This window comes from Dermacentor albipictus, chromosome 5 (assembly GCF_038994185.2).
Source record: "Dermacentor albipictus isolate Rhodes 1998 colony chromosome 5, USDA_Dalb.pri_finalv2, whole genome shotgun sequence".
Taxonomy (NCBI): domain Eukaryota; kingdom Metazoa; phylum Arthropoda; class Arachnida; order Ixodida; family Ixodidae; genus Dermacentor; species Dermacentor albipictus.
Window position 1 is genome coordinate 41,001,251 of NC_091825.1, and position 19,289 is coordinate 41,020,539.

General features: G+C 46.3%; 1 protein-coding gene across 1 annotated transcript in view; it reads right to left on the reverse strand.

The window, feature by feature from the left end:
• The window catches only part of LOC135902153 (uncharacterized), a 72,691-nt gene that overhangs the window by 22,660 nt on the left and 30,742 nt on the right, over window positions 1-19,289 (reverse strand). The window contains exon 9 of the mRNA XM_065432080.2: window positions 12,332-12,352. Coding sequence (XP_065288152.1) covers window positions 12,332-12,352 — 21 coding nt within the window. The remainder of the gene's footprint in view (window positions 1-12,331; window positions 12,353-19,289) is intronic.

The window sequence follows — 19,289 nt, forward strand, 5'->3', positions numbered from 1 at the left end:
TAAATCTTCCAAATCCTCCACGGACACTGAAACTGACCCCTGCACCTTCTCACGTGGCCATCAGTCTCGCTCTCGGAGCCGCGGCCGCCAAAAACGACCCCAAGAGATGACGCTTTCCCACCACTGCGACGCAGCGGCTCCAGTCACAACAGCCCTAGCCGCTCCCCATCGCACTCTCGGGATTCCCGGGCAACCTCCCTGGACGGGCCGGATACCAAGTCCACCAAACAGGTCACGAGGAAGACCCCTCCACCAGCCACAAGCCAACTGCCCAACCCCCAGTTAAGGGAACTGGAAGACATGGTTAAACAACTACAACTACAGCTAGCACAGGCAAATGCTAAAATTCATAGCCTTGAGTCTGCACAAGCGCACCCACAACCGCGGCCGCAGCAGGTGGCTCGCGCTCCCACCTACCAACCCCACCAATGACCCCAACATGGACACCGACCAGCCCAAGTAAAATAAGCGCAAGGCACCTCCCCCCTCCTCTACTTCTGACCTTGATGCAAAATTCGAAACCTTTGACGCCCGCTTAGCTAAAATAGAGGATGTCCTAAAACGGCTAACCCCCACTATCGACCAGCTCATTGAAGGCTGCACCAAAATGGCAGCCAATATTCACACCCCAACCACACGCCTCGACCGCCTCACGGGCCCTCCGCAAACTGACGCCCTCACTGCACCAAAGCCCACTCAGTCGCCTAGTGCGCTTCCATCTACCGAGAGTGCAGCCGCGCGCGCGTCCGCTGGCGATTATCAAAACCGACGTAGCGTTTCCGCAGCGTCCCGAACCCTACAAGAAAGGCGATGGCTAGGGCGCCCATCACAGTATGGCAGTGGAACTGCAGGGGCTTCAAGGCAAAGCGGAGAGCCTTGGAGTACGCCCTGCAGGCCCAGCCATTTACGCCTCACATTATAGCGCTCCAGGAAACATACTGACACCAAACTCGCCAGCTATACCGCTTACAACCAGCCGGTGGCGCCGGATCTCCGCCCGAGCACCGCCATCCTTGTACACCGCAACCTCACCGCCAATCAACTCGGTCTTGACTACTGCGAAGTCCCACACACTTTCGTGCAGGTCCTTCACAGCCGAACCGAATCCCCACTCAACATCCTAAACGTGTGAAGCCCCCCAAGCGACAAGAGCACTAATGTAGCCACTCTCCTCCGCAAGGCGTGTGCGACCGCGCGGAACGAGATGCTACTTATAGTGGGTGACTTTAACGCACCACACGCCGAGTGGGGCTACCCCAGCAAAGCCTGCGGTCGTAAAGGAGCCAAGGTTTGGGACACTGCCCAGACACTGGCTCTGACTCTCCTCCTCGACCTTGAACGGCCCACCCGTTTCGGTAACAGCATCACGAAAGAGAGCTGCCCCGACCTCCCTTTCGCCCGCAACATCCCAGATGCGCACTGGGAAAATCTCGATATGAACATGAGTAGCCATCACTATGTTCTCAGCACTACGTTCACAGCCACACACAGCAAAGGCCCCCGCCGCACGTCCAAAGACACAAACTGGGGCGATTTCCGGTACGCACGAGCTAAGCGTCCGCAAAGCCCCATAGACGACCTCGACACATGAACTGAAGGCACAAGGCTTAGACGTCAACTACTCCGCCAACGAACATGGCATGTACGTGGACGCGGCGAAATGCGACTCCAACACATACGTAGCCTGGGTAGCGACGCCAACCACCACTCTCATCAGTGCCGCTACTGTACGCGCACACTCCTCCGCCGCTGCCGAAGAGGTCGCGATCGCGCTAGCCATCGCGGATCCCCGCACAAGCACGGTTCTCAGTGACTCTAAACAAGCCATGCAAAATTTCTCAAAAAACTCACTCTGTCTCCCCGCCGCACACATCCTCCGCGGTTGCGCTCTCGACAGAACTATAAGCTTAGTGTGGGTACCTGCTCACGCGGGGAACTCTGGGAACGAAGGGGTCGACCGTTTAGCCCGAGGCCTAACTAACCGGGAGGCCAGCCCCTCGAACCCAGATGCGCTCGCAGAGGCCCCCAAATCCTATTCTGACATTACCAACCTATACAAGGAGACGAGACGCGTGTACCCGCCACCCCACCCCGACTGCGAACGAGCTCAAGCCACCATGCTTCGCAGACTGCAGACCGATTCAATTATCAGTCATTCTCACTTTATTTAATCACTGGAGGGGATTACAACCCCATCTGTACTAATTGCGACCATGGAGTGTTCGCCACTCGGGAACACATTCTCTGGGGATGCGAGGGTAACCCTCCCCCACAATCATTACTGCCAGCTCCCTCCGAGGAGGGTTGGAACCAGCTGCTGACAAGAGCAGACAAGAAAACGCAACTCGCACTCGTCTCGTGCGCCCAGGACATCGCCCCCACCTGGGAGCCACAATAGGCCTACCTGCCCTAACTTCCTACCCTGCAGTGGCAAATAAAGTTGTTTGTCTCTCTCTCTCTCTCTCTCCCAACTAAGACGATAACGAGAGGGAGAACGATACATTCGTGACCTTCTCGTGATCGTCTTAGTTGGCGCTGATCCTTTCCAATTCAAGTATGCACCGTCTAGGCCAAATGTATGTTGTGCAACTCTTATGTTTCCTGTGTGCGTCTTTTTCTTTTTGCTGTCTTTTTTTCTTAAATATAACGGTCGCCTCAACGAGTAATTTGGATAAAGGGTTATAATATTGTTATCTGCCATAGGGAATCTGCAAAAGATTTGGTGCAGTTAAAGGAGAGCCTGTATCTCCTCCTATATATATAAAAAAAGCATAATAGGGTGTTGTGCCACTCTCGATGGGAGATGCCAGTCTGCTCCCTCCGTATTTCCCACTCTGTCCATTGTACAGTATATGCGTGCTTTCATAAAGAATAATCGAATAAAATCCTTTGCGTTTTCTGCGAGCAATGAAATCAAATTAAATGTTTATTCATTTTGCAGGTACAGAGTCGCCAGCCAGAGCGGGCCAAGGGCAGAAACGTGCTTGATGCAGCTTAATGACCGCCCGGCGCCCGGTGATCCCATGACAGTGTCGTCATAATAACCGAGAAATTGAGCACGCTACGACAGGCTCAAGGGTTAAAGGGTCGAATCGAACCTGGCCGAGCCGGGTCTGTCCCAGCCCGGATGTTTCGGGCCAGGGCCGGCTACGGGCAAAGTTTGAAATCACCGGTTGATGCTCGGGCGGGTCAACGCATGGCACTCTCGGGCTCGGGATGGGCCATGGCCTGAATAAAGGGCCCGCGCAATGCTCTAAGACACAATTCTCGCTGCCGTGTGAGTAATGAAATAAATTAAAGAATAACATGACGCGGATATTTCAGTCTACATGGTCATCTTAAAGTGCAGAAACACGGAAGGACACGTTTCCAACGTTTGCGTTCCGCTTTCCAATACGAAATCGCGCCGTAAGCTTTGTAACTCGAAGGTAATTTTGTGAGCTAGTTTATGTGAATGGTGTGATTTACGTTTTCTTCCAGATGAGATCCTACTGGTCAGGTAATTTGTCGACATTTACATAGTTCGAGTTAACTTTGTAGGCTTCTTTTGAGTGTTCTACGTTGGCACAAAACACACGAGCTGCATGCTAGGACCAATCTTTACACTGCTGCCACTATTTGCTGGTGATAAAACAGTATATTCGCAGGTTTGCACACACGACCTTTCCGAAAAGATGTATAAGCGATATTTTATTTCTCTTCTATAAGTACCTTGCCCTCCTGCCGAAAATAAAAACATAAGAAATATACAATTACTCACATGAAAAATAAAAGATTGCTATCTTGTAAAACTGTGCTACCATCTACAGCTTTAAATATACCGGCTTTGGCTGTGGCGTTTTCCTTTTAACTAAATTCTTTATTTTTTTAAGAAATGGCATGGACAATGTAACACGAATCGCCATGGCAGAGGTAGACAACTTCAAGACGTGGACATTGCTTGCGCGCCACCAGTTCTGATGCATATGTGGATGAATATAAAGATGGGCAAATTACCTGTATAATTATTCGCTTTAGAGCCCATTTTTTCTATTAGTAAATTGAAGCTGAGCAGTAATAAAGCCATGCATGCTTGTGCGAAATCCTAAATATTAAAATAATTGCATTGGCCTTACTATTGTGAAACTGCGAACTGGAACGCCTATGCGTTTCGTACCATACGTTAAGGCCAGATTTTCTGTAAATGATGCTAGACATAATTTTTTTTCTAAATAGAACATGACCACTACTGTTCGGCTCATATTTTACATTTCTAACATTGCCCTAGAGTGAAATATCAAAAATTAATTAGTAACCTTTTTATTTGGCTACCTAGTCATTGCGATATGTCGCGCAGGTAACGTACACCTCTTCCATATGTGCATCAGAAAAGGCGAGGCAATGATATCTATCAAAGGTAAATTTGTTTGTCTGTTCAAACTGAAGAAAACAACAGGTCATGTAAGTATTAGCAGCAACACAAGAACGCAGTAAATGCCTGCTTGCTATAAAAGAGTGACATGTAAAAGGAAACCCTAGCCAGTGTATTACGTCACGTCTGGCATTTTTTAACGATCAATATAGTATTGAGGGAGGTACCTTTGGTTCGTTTCTATTCAACATCGACATAAACGACAAAATTCTTACCCATCGAGAAGCAAAATTCACAAATTACGTAGACAATACAAGCATTTTTCGATCAGCAAACTCATATACAGGCCTCATTAGTACAGCTAACCATATCTTAACCCTTCTCTCAAAATGGACCGAGGACAAAGTTTTAAAAGTACACTCTAAAAAAACAGAAGCAGTCCTCTTTAAAGCCACAGGTATGCCTATTCCATTGACCCAAAAGATATTTTACAACTCAGAGAATATAGACGTTCGTGACTAAGTAAAAGTACATAGCGTATAATTTACGGACACATTCCAATGGGGCGGTAACGTATACTTCATACTCAAGAAACTGAGCCGCATAACAGTTATCCTACATCGAAATCAGTACCTCTTACAAACGTCAGAAAAGTTTATCATTTATAATGCCTTATTTGCTTTAAACGTAAAGTATTGCCATCGTGTATAGGGCACAAAATCAGCTTGCAATCTCTGTAAAATGCTATTGATGAAAAAAAATACGCGCTATTGCAAACGTGCAGTCCAACCCAAACCCCAAAGTTGTTTTCACCAAGTAAAACACACGGAAAAGTCATCATCTCTACAAACGAACTCTCCTACGCACCTATTTCTTTCAGCTACCCAATAACAAACACAGCAAACTTAAAAAAGAATGCATCCTCATGTCACACACGCAGTCATGAAAAAATTGTTCATCCCTGTTCAGAGAACAAATTGCGGCCATCAAATGATCGCGAACACCTCGCCACGGCTACTAAATTCTTACCATGTTATAATGAAACCACGTATATTTACAGTGTAATCAATCGTAATTACTCCTTTTAATGGCGTAACCTATTGTTCGTTTCTCTTTTCTAGAAGTGTTTTTTTTTCACCGGTACGGCAATATATAAAGGAGGCCAAGGAATACTCAAGCTTCTCACATGCAGCTTTTACCTTGGCCCCTTAATTTGCTTGTAAATCGGTCCAAATAAATCAAATGAAATAAAATATGAGGCCTTAGTTATTAACTCCGATAAATACAAGAGATTGACAGCTGTCGTTTCAGTAAACGGCAATGTGGCTTTCAAAAAGCGATATCTCCAGTTGCCGTCGTTTGAAGAACACACAGCTGCTGAAAACGCATTCAATTCGCTGCAAAAAGGTTCGATTACTTCAATGTCTCACGATGCCCATTCATGCGTCTCCAATTTATCAGAATTATTCCGGAATTTATTAAAATTTATTCCGGGATAAGGTCAGGTGGTTCAAACAAATTTTTATGTGTACGTAGTTCTTTTTTCATAGTGACAAGGTTTTGGGAACAACGCGCTGTGCTACCACTCCTGAAATCCCTTCCTAAATAATATTTACATACAGAAGCTGAACGCTAATTCACAGTAGAAGATTGAAAAACCGCAAATGCCTCGCTTCGCCCAGTGAGAATTTAATGCTGTATACATATGCAAAGGCCTCAAATGAAGGCGGACAGGCTTTCGAAATGAAGTATTTTCTCCAGGCGCACTTAGAAATTGTCGCGTTGCAGTGAGGGTGAAAATTTATTTAAAAACACTGCCAAAAGCACAAGCTAAAAAGCTATCTCTTTGCTGCGTCAATTTGTGTCTGACAAAAACAATACTAAAAGCACTGCGATAGCGGCAAGCACAGTCATGTGTGTATTCCGGCTTACATTCCAGAATAATTGCTCGTGCTCCTTTACGTCCGAGAATGCACAACAACCTTCGCGTATGTCGCGCGAAGGTTGTTGTTGCATGTCGATATGAATAGACAAGACTCTTTCGCTATAGACTCCGCAAAACATTCAAGAATTTTTGGACACAGTAGGCGAGTCTTGCGCGAAACAATATTTTGATAACAGTGATCATTTGGTTTAAAAAAGGTTCACCAGAAAACACTAAAATAAAATGCGCGTGACACTAAGCATTTTTGAATAAAGAAGAGCAAATAGCATATTTCTTATCGTGTGAAGAACCTAAAAGACTCATTTGGAAACGGGGCCCAAACATATGCGAACAAAGGGGTGACTTTGAGAGATATCCGTACAGTTATGCCACCGAACAAATTCAGGGATTCAAGGCGTACGTCGTTTGCGTATATACAGCACCGACTTGCTGCACCGACTGCTGTGTAGTGGCATCTCGCAGCTGCGACAACCTTTTAGAGCGCAACTCTTAGGCGCCCGTTCCTGCGGCGAGCATCAGCGTTGTCGGCAGCGTACTGAGCGAACGAGCGCAGCGAAAGATGAAAAAATTATGCAGATCGCACGCACTGTGGGAATCGATGTAAGCGAAGCTTTCCGTGCTGGATGCTTTCATCGACGATAATTATCGGTGATGCTGACGGCCAAAGCTTAATTTCTTCTACGTTTAGCCTAACACCAGAGTGGTGAGTTGATGTTAAACGTTACGTTCCGGGAACCACTGCTGTTTGCGCAGTACACAGAGCACACAGGGATAGGTGTTTGCTTGAGGCGCTGTTGCACCATATTTCATAACCTCTGAGAAGGTTGAGCATAGTCACTGCCTCATATGGCACGTCCCGCCGCGGCAGAAGTATTAAGCTTTAATTCGATTATGGGGCTGTACGTGCCAAAACCACAATCGGATTACGAGGCACTCAGTAATGATGGACTCCGTATTAATTTTGACACCGTGATCTTATTTAACGTATCGCAAAATCTAAGTGCACGTGCGTTTTCTGTTTCGTCCCCGTCGAAATGCGGCTGTCGCGGGTAGGATCGATTCCGCGACCTCTAGCAATGCCATACCCGCAAAGCTACCGCGGCGGGCACAGAAGTGCTGATTTGACGGTCGACCGCTTCCATAGTGTCGCCTGAATCCTTCAATGCGCTTTAATTATTGTGGCTCTGCTTCTGCACGCCCTGCCTTGTTTGTCCACTCGACATATTTGCATGGTGGTTATTTTTGCGAAAAAGCAGCAACGTACTTGATCTTAAACTTAACTTAAGCTTATCCAGTTTCCTTCCAGTAAACTTAAGCTCATACAGTTCCGCCGCACCCACTGTCGTATAGCGGTAGGGTTTTATTGCCTTCTCTCGCCACCTTCCACTCCCCCCTCTATTGTATGGTAACTCCCGCTTCTCATCCCTCCTCTCTACAGTCCTATCTACGTCCCCTCTGGACTCGCATGTTAGTAGAAAGGGAAGCGCTGCAGTTTCTGGAACGCTTCTGAGGGGAATCATGGATAAATATAGCTGGCAAGGTCCTAACGTGGCGACGCCCAGGAAGCTCCAGAGGGCATTGTGCACATTCGATACGGTGAGGTGAAAACAAGTTTCTCGCGTCGCCTTTCCTCTCTGACTCGCTCCTGTCATCTATACACACGCTCTGAACCACCTACGACGCGATGTGCCGGACAGCAGCAAGCACAGCAGCAGCAGCAGTGGGAAAGTTGAAGGAAGAGGCAAAGAAAGCTTCGCTTTCAAAGTGAAGAGCGGAGACATCGACGAGGTGCGAGGAAGAAAACGAACAGCAGGGTACAGCAGAACCATGACGCGGAAAGCGGAAGAGGATACGGCGAAAGCGTGAGAAGAAAATAGTAGTGCGGTGATGATGGCAACGAGATAGCGCCAGAGTAGCGCGCATCGTCTAGGAGGTCTGTCGGCGGCGGCTGCTGTAAATCACGCCCATGCGGCTCCCACGCGCTGGCTCTCGCGATCTCCAAATTAGCAAGGCAGTGGCACCAAACATTGCTTCGTTTGCAACGTGCCGCACGAGACTGATTGTCCACGCCAGCCGATATATTGCCAAATGACAACACGTATAGAGTTGCACTCAAATTGCGCATTACGGAGCATCGTAATCGTCGGTGAATTTTGGTAGGTGCTCTTGAAAGAACGTCGACGGTACAGCGCTCTCTTCTGCCGTTGCAGAGTTCCCAGCATGCATACGCCAAAGAACTATCTCAACATCGTAATAGCGCACTTGTTTTGCCAGCGCCATAATGCCAGCAGTTTTCGCGATTTGTCAGCTCTGCTATAGACTCCAAAGCAATCCTGATGATATGCCGAAGATATGCCGGATGTGCCGGGTATTTGTGAGTTTCGTCTGCGAATTTATATGGAGAGGAGCGACGCGAAAGCAGTATTTCTTCCGCCGCATTCTCACTGGGAACTCCTGCTGATGCAATATTTCCACCTAATTCGGTAATTGGCAAATATTACCGGGGCGAGAAGAAAGTTAATCAGCAAAAAGCCCGGTTAACGATATGGACAGAGTTAGTACGAACACGTGTAGCACTCGCAAGTAAAATTAATAGGGAGGGGTAAATACCGTATACAGCGCAAGAAGCTTACAAAAACGAAAAAGAGTGAACACGCGTGTGCTATAGCGACCACACAAACGAGCAGCACATGCATATTTTTCACTCAAAAAGGCAAAAGACATTTTCATGCAAATGCATGGATGACCGACCACTGAACGTGCAACCCTTCGTCCTCTATAGCATGGCTAAGGTATTTTCCGGGTTAGTTTGTTGGCTAGTTTCCGGTGCTTAGTTTTGTAATATTCGTGTTTCTCTTTGCCTACCTAACCTAGTTAGCTGTGTGTTTAGAGCTTGTTCGTCTAGCTTCTGCCTAAATTAGCCCCGAGAACGAACACGAGCGGCGCTGCGAGCGCCGCTCGCGTGACGTCAGGGCACGGACTCGCGCCTGTCGTCTGCTACAGTTCGTGTATTGTACGGGCGCTTTCTGCGGTGTTTTCGTTTGTTCGCCCTCGTTCTCTCTGCTTGTATACTTATGGTGGTCGTCTCAAATATATTTTTATGACGTCTTCCTTTGCGAACATTTATTCAAAGAGCTAATTTCTTAGACAACAATGCAGCTCTCGAAGGCAACGCTACAGTGCCAGCCGAAGCGACGCAGACCAGCCCATTGCGGGTTTTTCATACGCGGATAGACAATCGCAAAAGCATAGCCTATAGGAATCCAGTTATGATACCATACCTGCCGCCGTGCAACAAGTATGTCACAAAGCTGGCTATACATGACTTCTACAGCAGTTACGTTGATTTTATTCCGCTAAAACAGGTTTGCTCACGACGAGTAGTCCATGGTATAATATCGAATTTTTGCATTTCCTCACAGAAACGCTCGGCAGTAGCACGGTGACTTAACTAATACTGGAGCTTAGATTCTACACGCCTCACTTGCTTCTTTAACTGCTTGTCAACATTAGGCGGTTCTTCACGTGTTTATTTTTTTTTAAGCGGCGGAAATTTGAAGTAAAGTTAATGAAGGCTTACAGCTATTTACAGAGTACAAATAGGAATGCACCAATATATATTCCCTTTTCCGTGCTACACGTTTAACTCACCACTTTAGAGCGCGTTTGTTAATGATTAATAATGCATGTTATGTTCCTCTTTTTTTGTCTATGTTACCAAGTGTATATCATTTATTTATTTCAATGCCGCAGTGTGTTTTGCATTGTTATCGTGGAAATATTTCACTGTGCTTTCATATATTGTATAACTGCAATGTTTTATGGCCACTATATAAATGTAATTTATATGGCGCTTGATGTGTTACCCCATGCAGCCATGTTGTACCTAAGAGGGTGAGATTACCTCAAGCCGCGTCTGTGCGGCTTTTTTCCCTCATCCACCTCCATTTACAACTCCTCTGTACATGTGTGTGTGTAAATGAAAATTAATAAATCAAATGAAATCAAACTCACTTGAGAAATTTACTGGTGCTTGTTGCTTGAGGAATATACATGACGAATCTGTTTGGCAAACTGACACAGGCTGCTCGGCCCAATTTTTTTAGTGAAGTGTGCCTGCTGGACCGCATAGCTGCAGCCAGAAAGCAGTCGAAGCGTCAATGACTAGTAGCATGGGACATATTGAAGATATCGAAATTCCCCCTGTGGAGGGTCAGAAATCAAGTGAAAGTATATGCAAGGCTTGTGGTGCTTTCTTTATGAATGTTTGCGATTGGATTGGAGCAAACTTAAATTAGCCTGCAAGGTTCTCTTTTAAGTACCGACGAAGCGAATAGTTATCCGTTTGTATAATTAAATAACGCTGGATCGAGACATGGTGAGACAAAAGGTGCTTGAATTTTCCTTTTGTAGGCCATCTAAGCTGCGTAGTAGTAGCTCGAGAATACTTTAGCCATTCCAGTTGGCGCTGTAAAAAAATGCTTTATGGTTTTAATTCGAAGTTGAAGTGAACTGATGGGTTTCGCGAACATAGCGTGCCTCGCCATACGGACAGTCGATTGCTACCGTTACGTGATCAGGGGTGTGCCATGTTGTCGATAAAGGCTACTGAGGGCCATTATGATACATTTCATCACTTTCAATTGAGTGGCTGTTGATCTAAACAACGAAACTTTTCTCTCAGGTGATTGCTACTATGGTGTTTGTGAATTAACTATGTATATACTCTACATGACACGCCGTCGTGTTAGCAGCCATGAGCAATTCGTTTTTTGGAGGCCTGTTTCAGAGGGGGATGAAAGTAGCAGCAAACATTTTCATAAGAAATGCGCGCCTAACTATTTTTTGCGCATTAATCAATGGCCATATTTGAATAGAACAACACACCAGAGTAATAGGAATCATGATGACAGCTTCGCTGGGCAGTGTCTTTCTAACATCGGATAACATGTTGACGCCAAGTACCAAATTTTTCTTCCACGTAAAATGCAATACCTCTCATAGCTAAATACTAAAGGAATGTTAAGTGTTTAGCGAAGCATCATATACAACTTCGCGCGTTGAATTTGCAGATATTCTTTTTTTAGTCAAAATTTACCGATAGACACGGCGCATATATGCACTGCAAAAACTTGTAGACCCCTTTAAAGCTACTTAGCTTGCGATATCCAAGTCGCAAAGTTTCTCGACTCACACGCTTTTGAAGAAGAAGCTGTGGTTAAGGTATTACAGCTGAAAGAAGTCGACTTATTCATCAATACGTACGGCTCGAGCCATCTATACCCCAAGCATACACGAAGGGAACGAGCGCGCGCGGCAGCCGAGCGAGCCGGAGCGAGCGGCGTCCTGGCCGTGACGTCACTCGCGAGAGGGCGCCATTCCTCTTTCTCGGGGCTAATATCGTTAACCGCTGTGCTTGTATTAGGCATGTGAAAACCTTCATCCCCTCCTCGCTGCCTCTTTACCGTTTCGGCGAAAACAGGCAAGGGCTGGAACCCGCGATAGCATTCGACAAATTTCCGATACAGAAAGTCTCGTTTTGCGCTCAGCGATAACCCTCAACATTTGTTAGCCGGTGAAATACCGTCACCTGAAAGGATAAATGAGTACGCGCGACAATACTATAGATAGGCTTAGCGCTCCGGGCGACGCGCCCCCGCAACGGCCTCTGCCGAGGGTCCGCATGTACACGTACTGGAGGCAATACCTGAGCGCACATGTATCCTTAAGGGAGCAACGGTGGGTATAGCGCATCACATTTTGAAGCATGGTGAAGCGCTTGAGCCAGCTAGAGAAGCCGCTGTCGTTTTGGCTTCTTGCGTAAATCTTTACGTCCACTTGAATGCTTCTGACGCGAAGGAGTATAGAAATAATTGATGTAGGGTCATAGCCACTCATATACAGGGGATATTTTTATCCCCTCTCTCAAGATGCAAAAGGCCGCCAGTAAACACAAGACAAATATTTTGTAACGGCAGCACACGAGTGAACAAGCTATAGAAATACAATGCCCGAAAGAAGAAGAAAACAATCACCTCCTTCATGAGTTGCATCTCCTGTAAAGAAGAGGAAGCAAGAATAATTACCATGACATATAAGTGTAGGCAATCATGACTTCTTACTGTGGGCGCTTTTAATCAAGTGCCACTATACAGAGACGTACCCATCGGCGAGTTTTCATTTCACCACACAAGAAGCGTAATCGAAAAATGATATGCTTATGTGAGCACACAAGAATGACACGCACTCACTGACACAACGAATACATCAGAATATGTAGACTAGTCAATGTACAATTATGTTTAGGGGAATGTGCTACTTTTATGTCTACTTACAACTTCAACCTTAAATGCATGGACGACTCTTAAACGCTGTACATGCGCAACCAATGGCAAAATGTTTTGCAACTATGTCGCATATTGACCAACCAGACAAAAACTTCTGTGGTTCACCGTTATTCTAGTTCATGTCTGACGTTTATGTAAAATTAATTACAAATGTATCGCTCTCTGTAAATTTTGACAATGCACGCTTGAAAAGCAATTACTTCATACGTAAAAGAAAGCTAAAACTAAATGCCAGTGAATACAGCCCCCCGCCCCCCAAGGCCCAGCGAACGTCACAGTAAAGATTTTCCCCCTGCGAAGTCGTCGCAAACGTTACGAACGCTCGGCTGAACTCTTGGATAATAGACAGTTGAACAGCGTTCGCAACCAAACGCAAACGCATTATGTACGTAAACAAATAACATTGTCATCACTGCGCATACTCCGAACATTATTGAGTTTCTGTGACTTACGTGCGCTACGATAACGAACGTTACTTGGCGATTTTAACGTTCGTAATGTTTACGCACGCTAAGAAATAGAGTTGTCCAACCTGGCAGCACCCATGGCTCCTGCTTCAGTACAATGTGGCAAATAGACATGTTCAGGAATTCTGGACATTCGCCTACGGAACTTCACGGCAGCGCACAAGCATATTGAATGGAAATTTGTTTTCAGATTAAATTTGAAAATATCAGTCGAGGATTAAAACGTTTCAACTCACTACAACGACAGGGCAGTCCCTTCTCACAACATATGTATTTATGGCAATTGTAGTAGGAACATTGGTGGTGCGTTCAATAGTGTTTTTGTCAGGGGTGGGCGGTGAAGTCACGACAGGAGCAATTCGTTTTGCACCCTCCCGGTAGACGACACATTGACTCGAAGAGGCGCCAAATTTAAACCGCAACGCGATGAATTCCAGCTGGTGTTGGAACAGTAATAGTAGAGGGAGTGATTATGCATGTGCATGTCTTCAGCGCGCATGTGACGGTTGTATGCCCATGTGGGCGCGTGTATGTGTGCGCGTGCTAGTGCTTCCGCATTTGCGTTTGCATGTGCGCGAGTGCGTGTAAGCGTGTGTGAGCATTCGCGGCGTGTGTGCATGCGTGCATTTGCGTGTGTGTGTGCGCGTGCACGCGCGTGTTAGTGCATGTGTGCGTGCGCTTGCGTGCTTGCGGTGCATGGGTGGAAGCATCTGAAGCGAACCTGTGTGTTCGTCTTTGTGCGTGTGTGTGTGTGTTTGTGTATATGTGTGTGTGTGTATTACGCTCACTCTCGGAGACAATCTCATATATACAGTTTATTTAAACACACATTTTAAATCCACGAGACAACAACGGCACTGCACATTACGCATTATCCCTTTCCGAAGGCGAAGCCACTGAAAAAAAAGCTCCTTAGGCGCCAAGATCGTGGCCTCAAATTTCATCACGATAGCGCACTCACCATCGGCACTGCCTAGCAGTTCACCTTCGTTATCGTCCTTCCCTCGGCGGCAGTGAATTATCTTTATGCAAGTAGGAAGGAAAAAGTAAGGAGAGAGTACTACGTCACGCAGCCAGGCAAAGCAAGCGGACCCTCCGTGGAGCTGATACATAGGCTCAGCGGTGGTCCAACACATGGCCTCTTCCGTCGAGATCACGGAGCAAGAATCGAGATTTGCTTAGACATTTGGTGCCCAGTATAGCATGTCAGTAGCTTTTATTCGGTGCGCACTTGTTCCGCTGCCCTGCAGTGGCTCTGCCTGCAGGGTGGGAACACTAAAACCAAACGCGCACTTCGACGTGCGATGGCGTGTTGTACCCACGGGATCGCCTTGAATCTCGTTGCGCGATGCTCCCTCCTCTTTTTCCTTCCTCCGTGTCTTGATGCCAGTGACGCTCTAAATCCGCATCATCATTGCGTCGTACTTCGCTTATACGCCGAAGAAAGCTTTCGGCAGCACACGTTTGCTGCTATATTTGCATTAAAGCTTTGAACTGTTTGCCTTCGAAACAACAACGCGAATAAAAATCGAAACTGGACTGGCGGCGAGGAACATGCTCACGGAGCGATACCACTGATGACATCATCACAAAAGGCTGGGGTCGGTCGGGATGGCCTTACAGACGTTATTTTCTGCGTCAGTTTTGCTTTCAATTATTTTATTTCAAAAATATTTATTCGCGAGACTGTTACAAAAGCATGTTTATTAAATGTTTCTTGGCTCAGCTAGATAATCTCGAGGTCTGGCTCCAAACTACTCATTTGCTTTAGCTATCTCAGATAAATTGGTGAAAGCTTAATTACTTTAACTTCGTTTATTACGCAAACTGTTCAACTTACTTCCTATTTAGAGGTTACCAATTTAAACACTCGCCTAATAAAATGATGTCACCAAGATTTATGTGGGTTTAATACATTTATCGAGTGCAGTTACAAACAACCGGCATGTGGATGATGCTGTAGGCTTGTTATATAGCAAGTGTGAAAGCTTGGACATGTTATCTTAGCGGAAATGAAGTTCGTGAGAACTCACGTGCCCAACCATACACTTCTGCCTAGAGAATTCATTCTCCTACATTATTCTCCTACAAAAAAGGCGTCGAATCAGAACTAACGCTTTTGCTTTTGTTCTGTCAAATCATGCATAATCAGTGTGCACATTACATATCAGGTTGGGAGCTATCGCGGTTTTCGTGACGCCCTGTGACAGTCAGGCGAAGCGGGGGTGGTCCCAAAAAGTTTTTAATCGATCGCGCACGGCTGATTGCAGAATTGGAATAGCAAAGCTTGAATAGCAAATGCTTGAATAGTTTGAATAGCTTGAATAGCTTGAAAAGCTTGAATAGCAGAGTTGGAATAGCAAAGGTGCAGCGGGAGGAATGGAAAGCCACACAAACACTCCTGGAAGGAAGGTGCGCTCAGAAGTGGCGTCACTGCGAGTGCCCTTCTGGCGCTATTGGTCAGATCGCGGCACTCCTCAGCGTGTCTTGCCATGGCATAAATTGGCGGACACTCAGATGCATCCGGCCGCTATGGTGGAATTGTGTCGATGGTATGCGACGGCTGCCTACCGTACAGTAAAAAAAAAGGGCAAAAAGCCGGTGGTGCTCTGAGTAGCGGTGTCGTATGCATAGGTTACGAAGGGCAGAATGGCATCCCAATTTGTGCGGTCGGAGTCGACGTACATTGCAAGCATGTTATCGAACGCATGGATGAAGCGTTCTGTAAGGCCACTGGTTTGAGGATGGTACGCTGTAGTTGGGCGATGAACAACGTGACACTCTTTAAGAATGGCTTGACCTACTTCGGATAGGATCACTGAGCAGCTCTGTCCGCGATCACTGAGCAGCTATTCAGGTGGTCCATGATGGCAGGTAAATCGATCAGGCAGAAAGAAGATCGTGCGCTGCAGCTGCCGGGAGGGCGACAGTTTTGGCGTATCGCATGAGGTGGTCAACCACCACATTGATCCAGCGGTTTCCAGCCGATGTCAGGGAAAGGGGATCACATAAATCGGTTTTGACGCGCCCAAACAGCCGGGTAGGGCAAGGTAAATGTTGCAAAATGGCTGGCGAGAGGCGGAGTGGAACTTTCTGGCGCTGGCAATCGGGACAAGAGCGAACGAACTTCTGAACGCTGCAGTACATCCCTCGCCAGTAGTACCGCTGTATAAGGCACTGACACGTTTTGAAAACTCCCGAGTCTGCACACTGTGGATCGGCGTGGAAACCTGCGGATATGTCGGAACGGAGACTGCGAGGTACTACTCATAACCGCTGGCGCCCGTCGGGGTTATAATTGCGTCGATGAAGCAGGTTGTCGCGAATGGCGACATGGAGAGCATGACGACGCAACGCGCGAGTGGTTAGTTGTGCTGATGTACCAGAGAGCAAGTATATAAGGGAGGCAATCCAATGGTACTTGCGTTGCCCAGAAGAGATGGTGGTAAGGTAAAGTGAAGAAACGGTAAATTGGGATAGCGAGCAGCAGGCATTTTCGCCAGGTAAGGGAGAACGCGAGAGAGCATCGGCATCAGAATGCTGGTGTTCGCTGCGGTACAGAACGCGGACGTCGTAGTCCTGCAGGTGAAGCGCCCATCGGGCAAGATGGCCCGAGGGATCTTTCATGGACGACAGCCAACATAGTGCATGGTGGTCCGTGCAAGCCAGTCCAACCGTACATATATGGCCTCCCAGCGGCTATGTCGTCGACATTGTGCCCGACCGCCGCTACACAACACTTCCACCACTTGTAAAGGCGTTTATTTGTCGCCTGCATTTGGGACCAACCGTTAGAGCAGGGCACGCACTGTGAGCACGAGCGGCATCTCCCCCTCTCACAAGAACAGCACTGGTGAGCTTCACCCACTAGAAAGCGCTGGAGAGGATGGCCCACTATAGTGTTCTTTTTCGCTACATGTGTAGCATTTTTCTTCAGAATCTTTAGAATCCTTAAACTTCCTTTCTTCCCGCCGGCAGGAAAATGCGAAGGGCCGCTTCCGCCATGGGTACTGTGTGGGAGCTCAAACTTCACGTGACTGTACGTGTGTCAGCCTTAATAGTCACAAAATGGCGGAATTTTCTTGTTTGGGTCTTAACATTTGACAGTCAAAATATATGCCGGAAATCACTTATCACACTACTTCACTATTTTTCGTTCTAGCGAACATGTCCGCGTTGCTCCATCTGTTAGAATGTACTGAAAAAGGCATCTAATGCTTTCTCCCAGGCAGCTTTTTCTTTCTTGCAGATGATGCCAGGAAACCGAGCCTGTTGCCAGCAGCGCTCAGAAATCTAATCGGGAGCGCGCACAGTTTTCTCGCATACCTTGTGCGATGCACCGTTACGCTGAGGTACTTGTATAATGTAGGAGAATCGATTGTAAAGGCAGAAGTGTATGGTTACAAACGCATATGCGTTGAAGCTCATGAATTTGATTTCCGCCAAAATAACACGTCCAAACTTTCACACTTGCTCTATAAGAAGCCTACAGCATCATCAACATGCTGGTTGCTTGTAACTGCACCAGATAAATATATTAAACCCTTACAAATCTTGGTAACATCATTTTATTATGCGAGTATTTTACTCGGTAATCTCTAGATGTGGAGTAGGTTGAGGAGCTTGCGTAATAAAGAAAGCTACGGTAATTAACTTTTCAATAATTGATCTTAGGCGGCTAAAGAAAATAAGTAGTTTAGAGCCGTTCATCGAGTTCATCTAGCTGAGCGAAGAAATTTTTATTAAACATGCTTCTGTAAGGGCCACGAGAACAAATGTTTTGTAAATGAGCCCTTAGAACGCGTAACTGCCCCCCCCCCCAAAAAAAGAAGAAAGAACGTCTGTAAGGGTGACCTCACCCCGCCCATCCTTTTGTAACATTGTCAATAATGGTATCGCTCCGTAAGCATGTTCCTCGCAGCCAGTTCGTTTTCGATATGTATTTACGTTCTTTGTTCGAAGGCAACCAGTTTGATATAGTAGCGGCGGACGTGTGCGGCCGAAAGCTTGCTTGGTCGCAGAAGGGATTCGCGGCGTAATGATGGTGCGGATTTAGGGCGTCATTGCTCTTAAGACGTTGCACTGCCACCGACGCCAGGTTGATAACGAAGGCGAACCGCATGGCAGCTCTTCGCGGGGCTGTGACGATGGCGATGAAGCCATAATGACGAAATTCAGCGCGGCAATATTGATGTAATAGGCGCTATTGCAGCGAAGCTGTATGCCTCCGCTCCGCAATGCATTTTTCGTGTCCCTGGACAACAATGTGAACCGGTCGCGGAGGTATCGAAACACCGTGCCATCCCGCGGCCGAGGTCAAGCAGGCTTCAAGCACTCCACACCCTAATAATAATAATAATAATAATAATAATAATAATAATAATAATAATAATAATAATAATAATAATAATAATAATAATAATAATAATAATAATAATAATAATAATAATAATAATTAGTGAAAAAAGTCAATCAAGATGCATTGTTTCAAGTCGATTGGTAAGCTGTAATTGTTTGGTAACAGCACATGGACTCACGAGGAGGAGGCGTCGCCGTATCCGCAAGCGACAAGATTAATGTACACTTATACACCCTTCACTCACAAGAGGACAATGCGACCGACTTAGGGATGTCTGTGCCATGCAAACGGAAGACGAAATTCTAATATCCGCTCTATATATATCTCCAGGCACACCCAAGTGTGATATCCACAAGTTCATGACCACAGACTTTGCATGGGTTAGCCGTGATAACATTACACTTGTGATCATCTTTAGAGACCTCAATGTGGACATTTCAAAACCAGACGAGTAATGGTCCACTGAGTTTGTGCTAGAAGAGTTTGGTTTGAAGTGCCGCACCACTCCAAGTCACTCAACAGCGGTCGTGTATAGATTTGTTTAGCCAAGATTCTGTATAAGGATGCAAGCGAATCAATCAGTGTATATCACAGTAATCACAAAGCTATCCTCACTACCGTTACCAAATGATGAAAATAAGTACATGTACCCTTGTCTAACCCTGTGTTACGTGCTACAGCTTCGCTGGTCATCTACTTTCACAAAGTGTATTGGCTCCTATTTTTTTTTTTACAGCCAAGCTGTATAAGGCTAGGGTTCCGTGCATTTTTGTTCTCCGTGAACAAAAACTATCATCATCTATAGCTCACACCTCCGTAG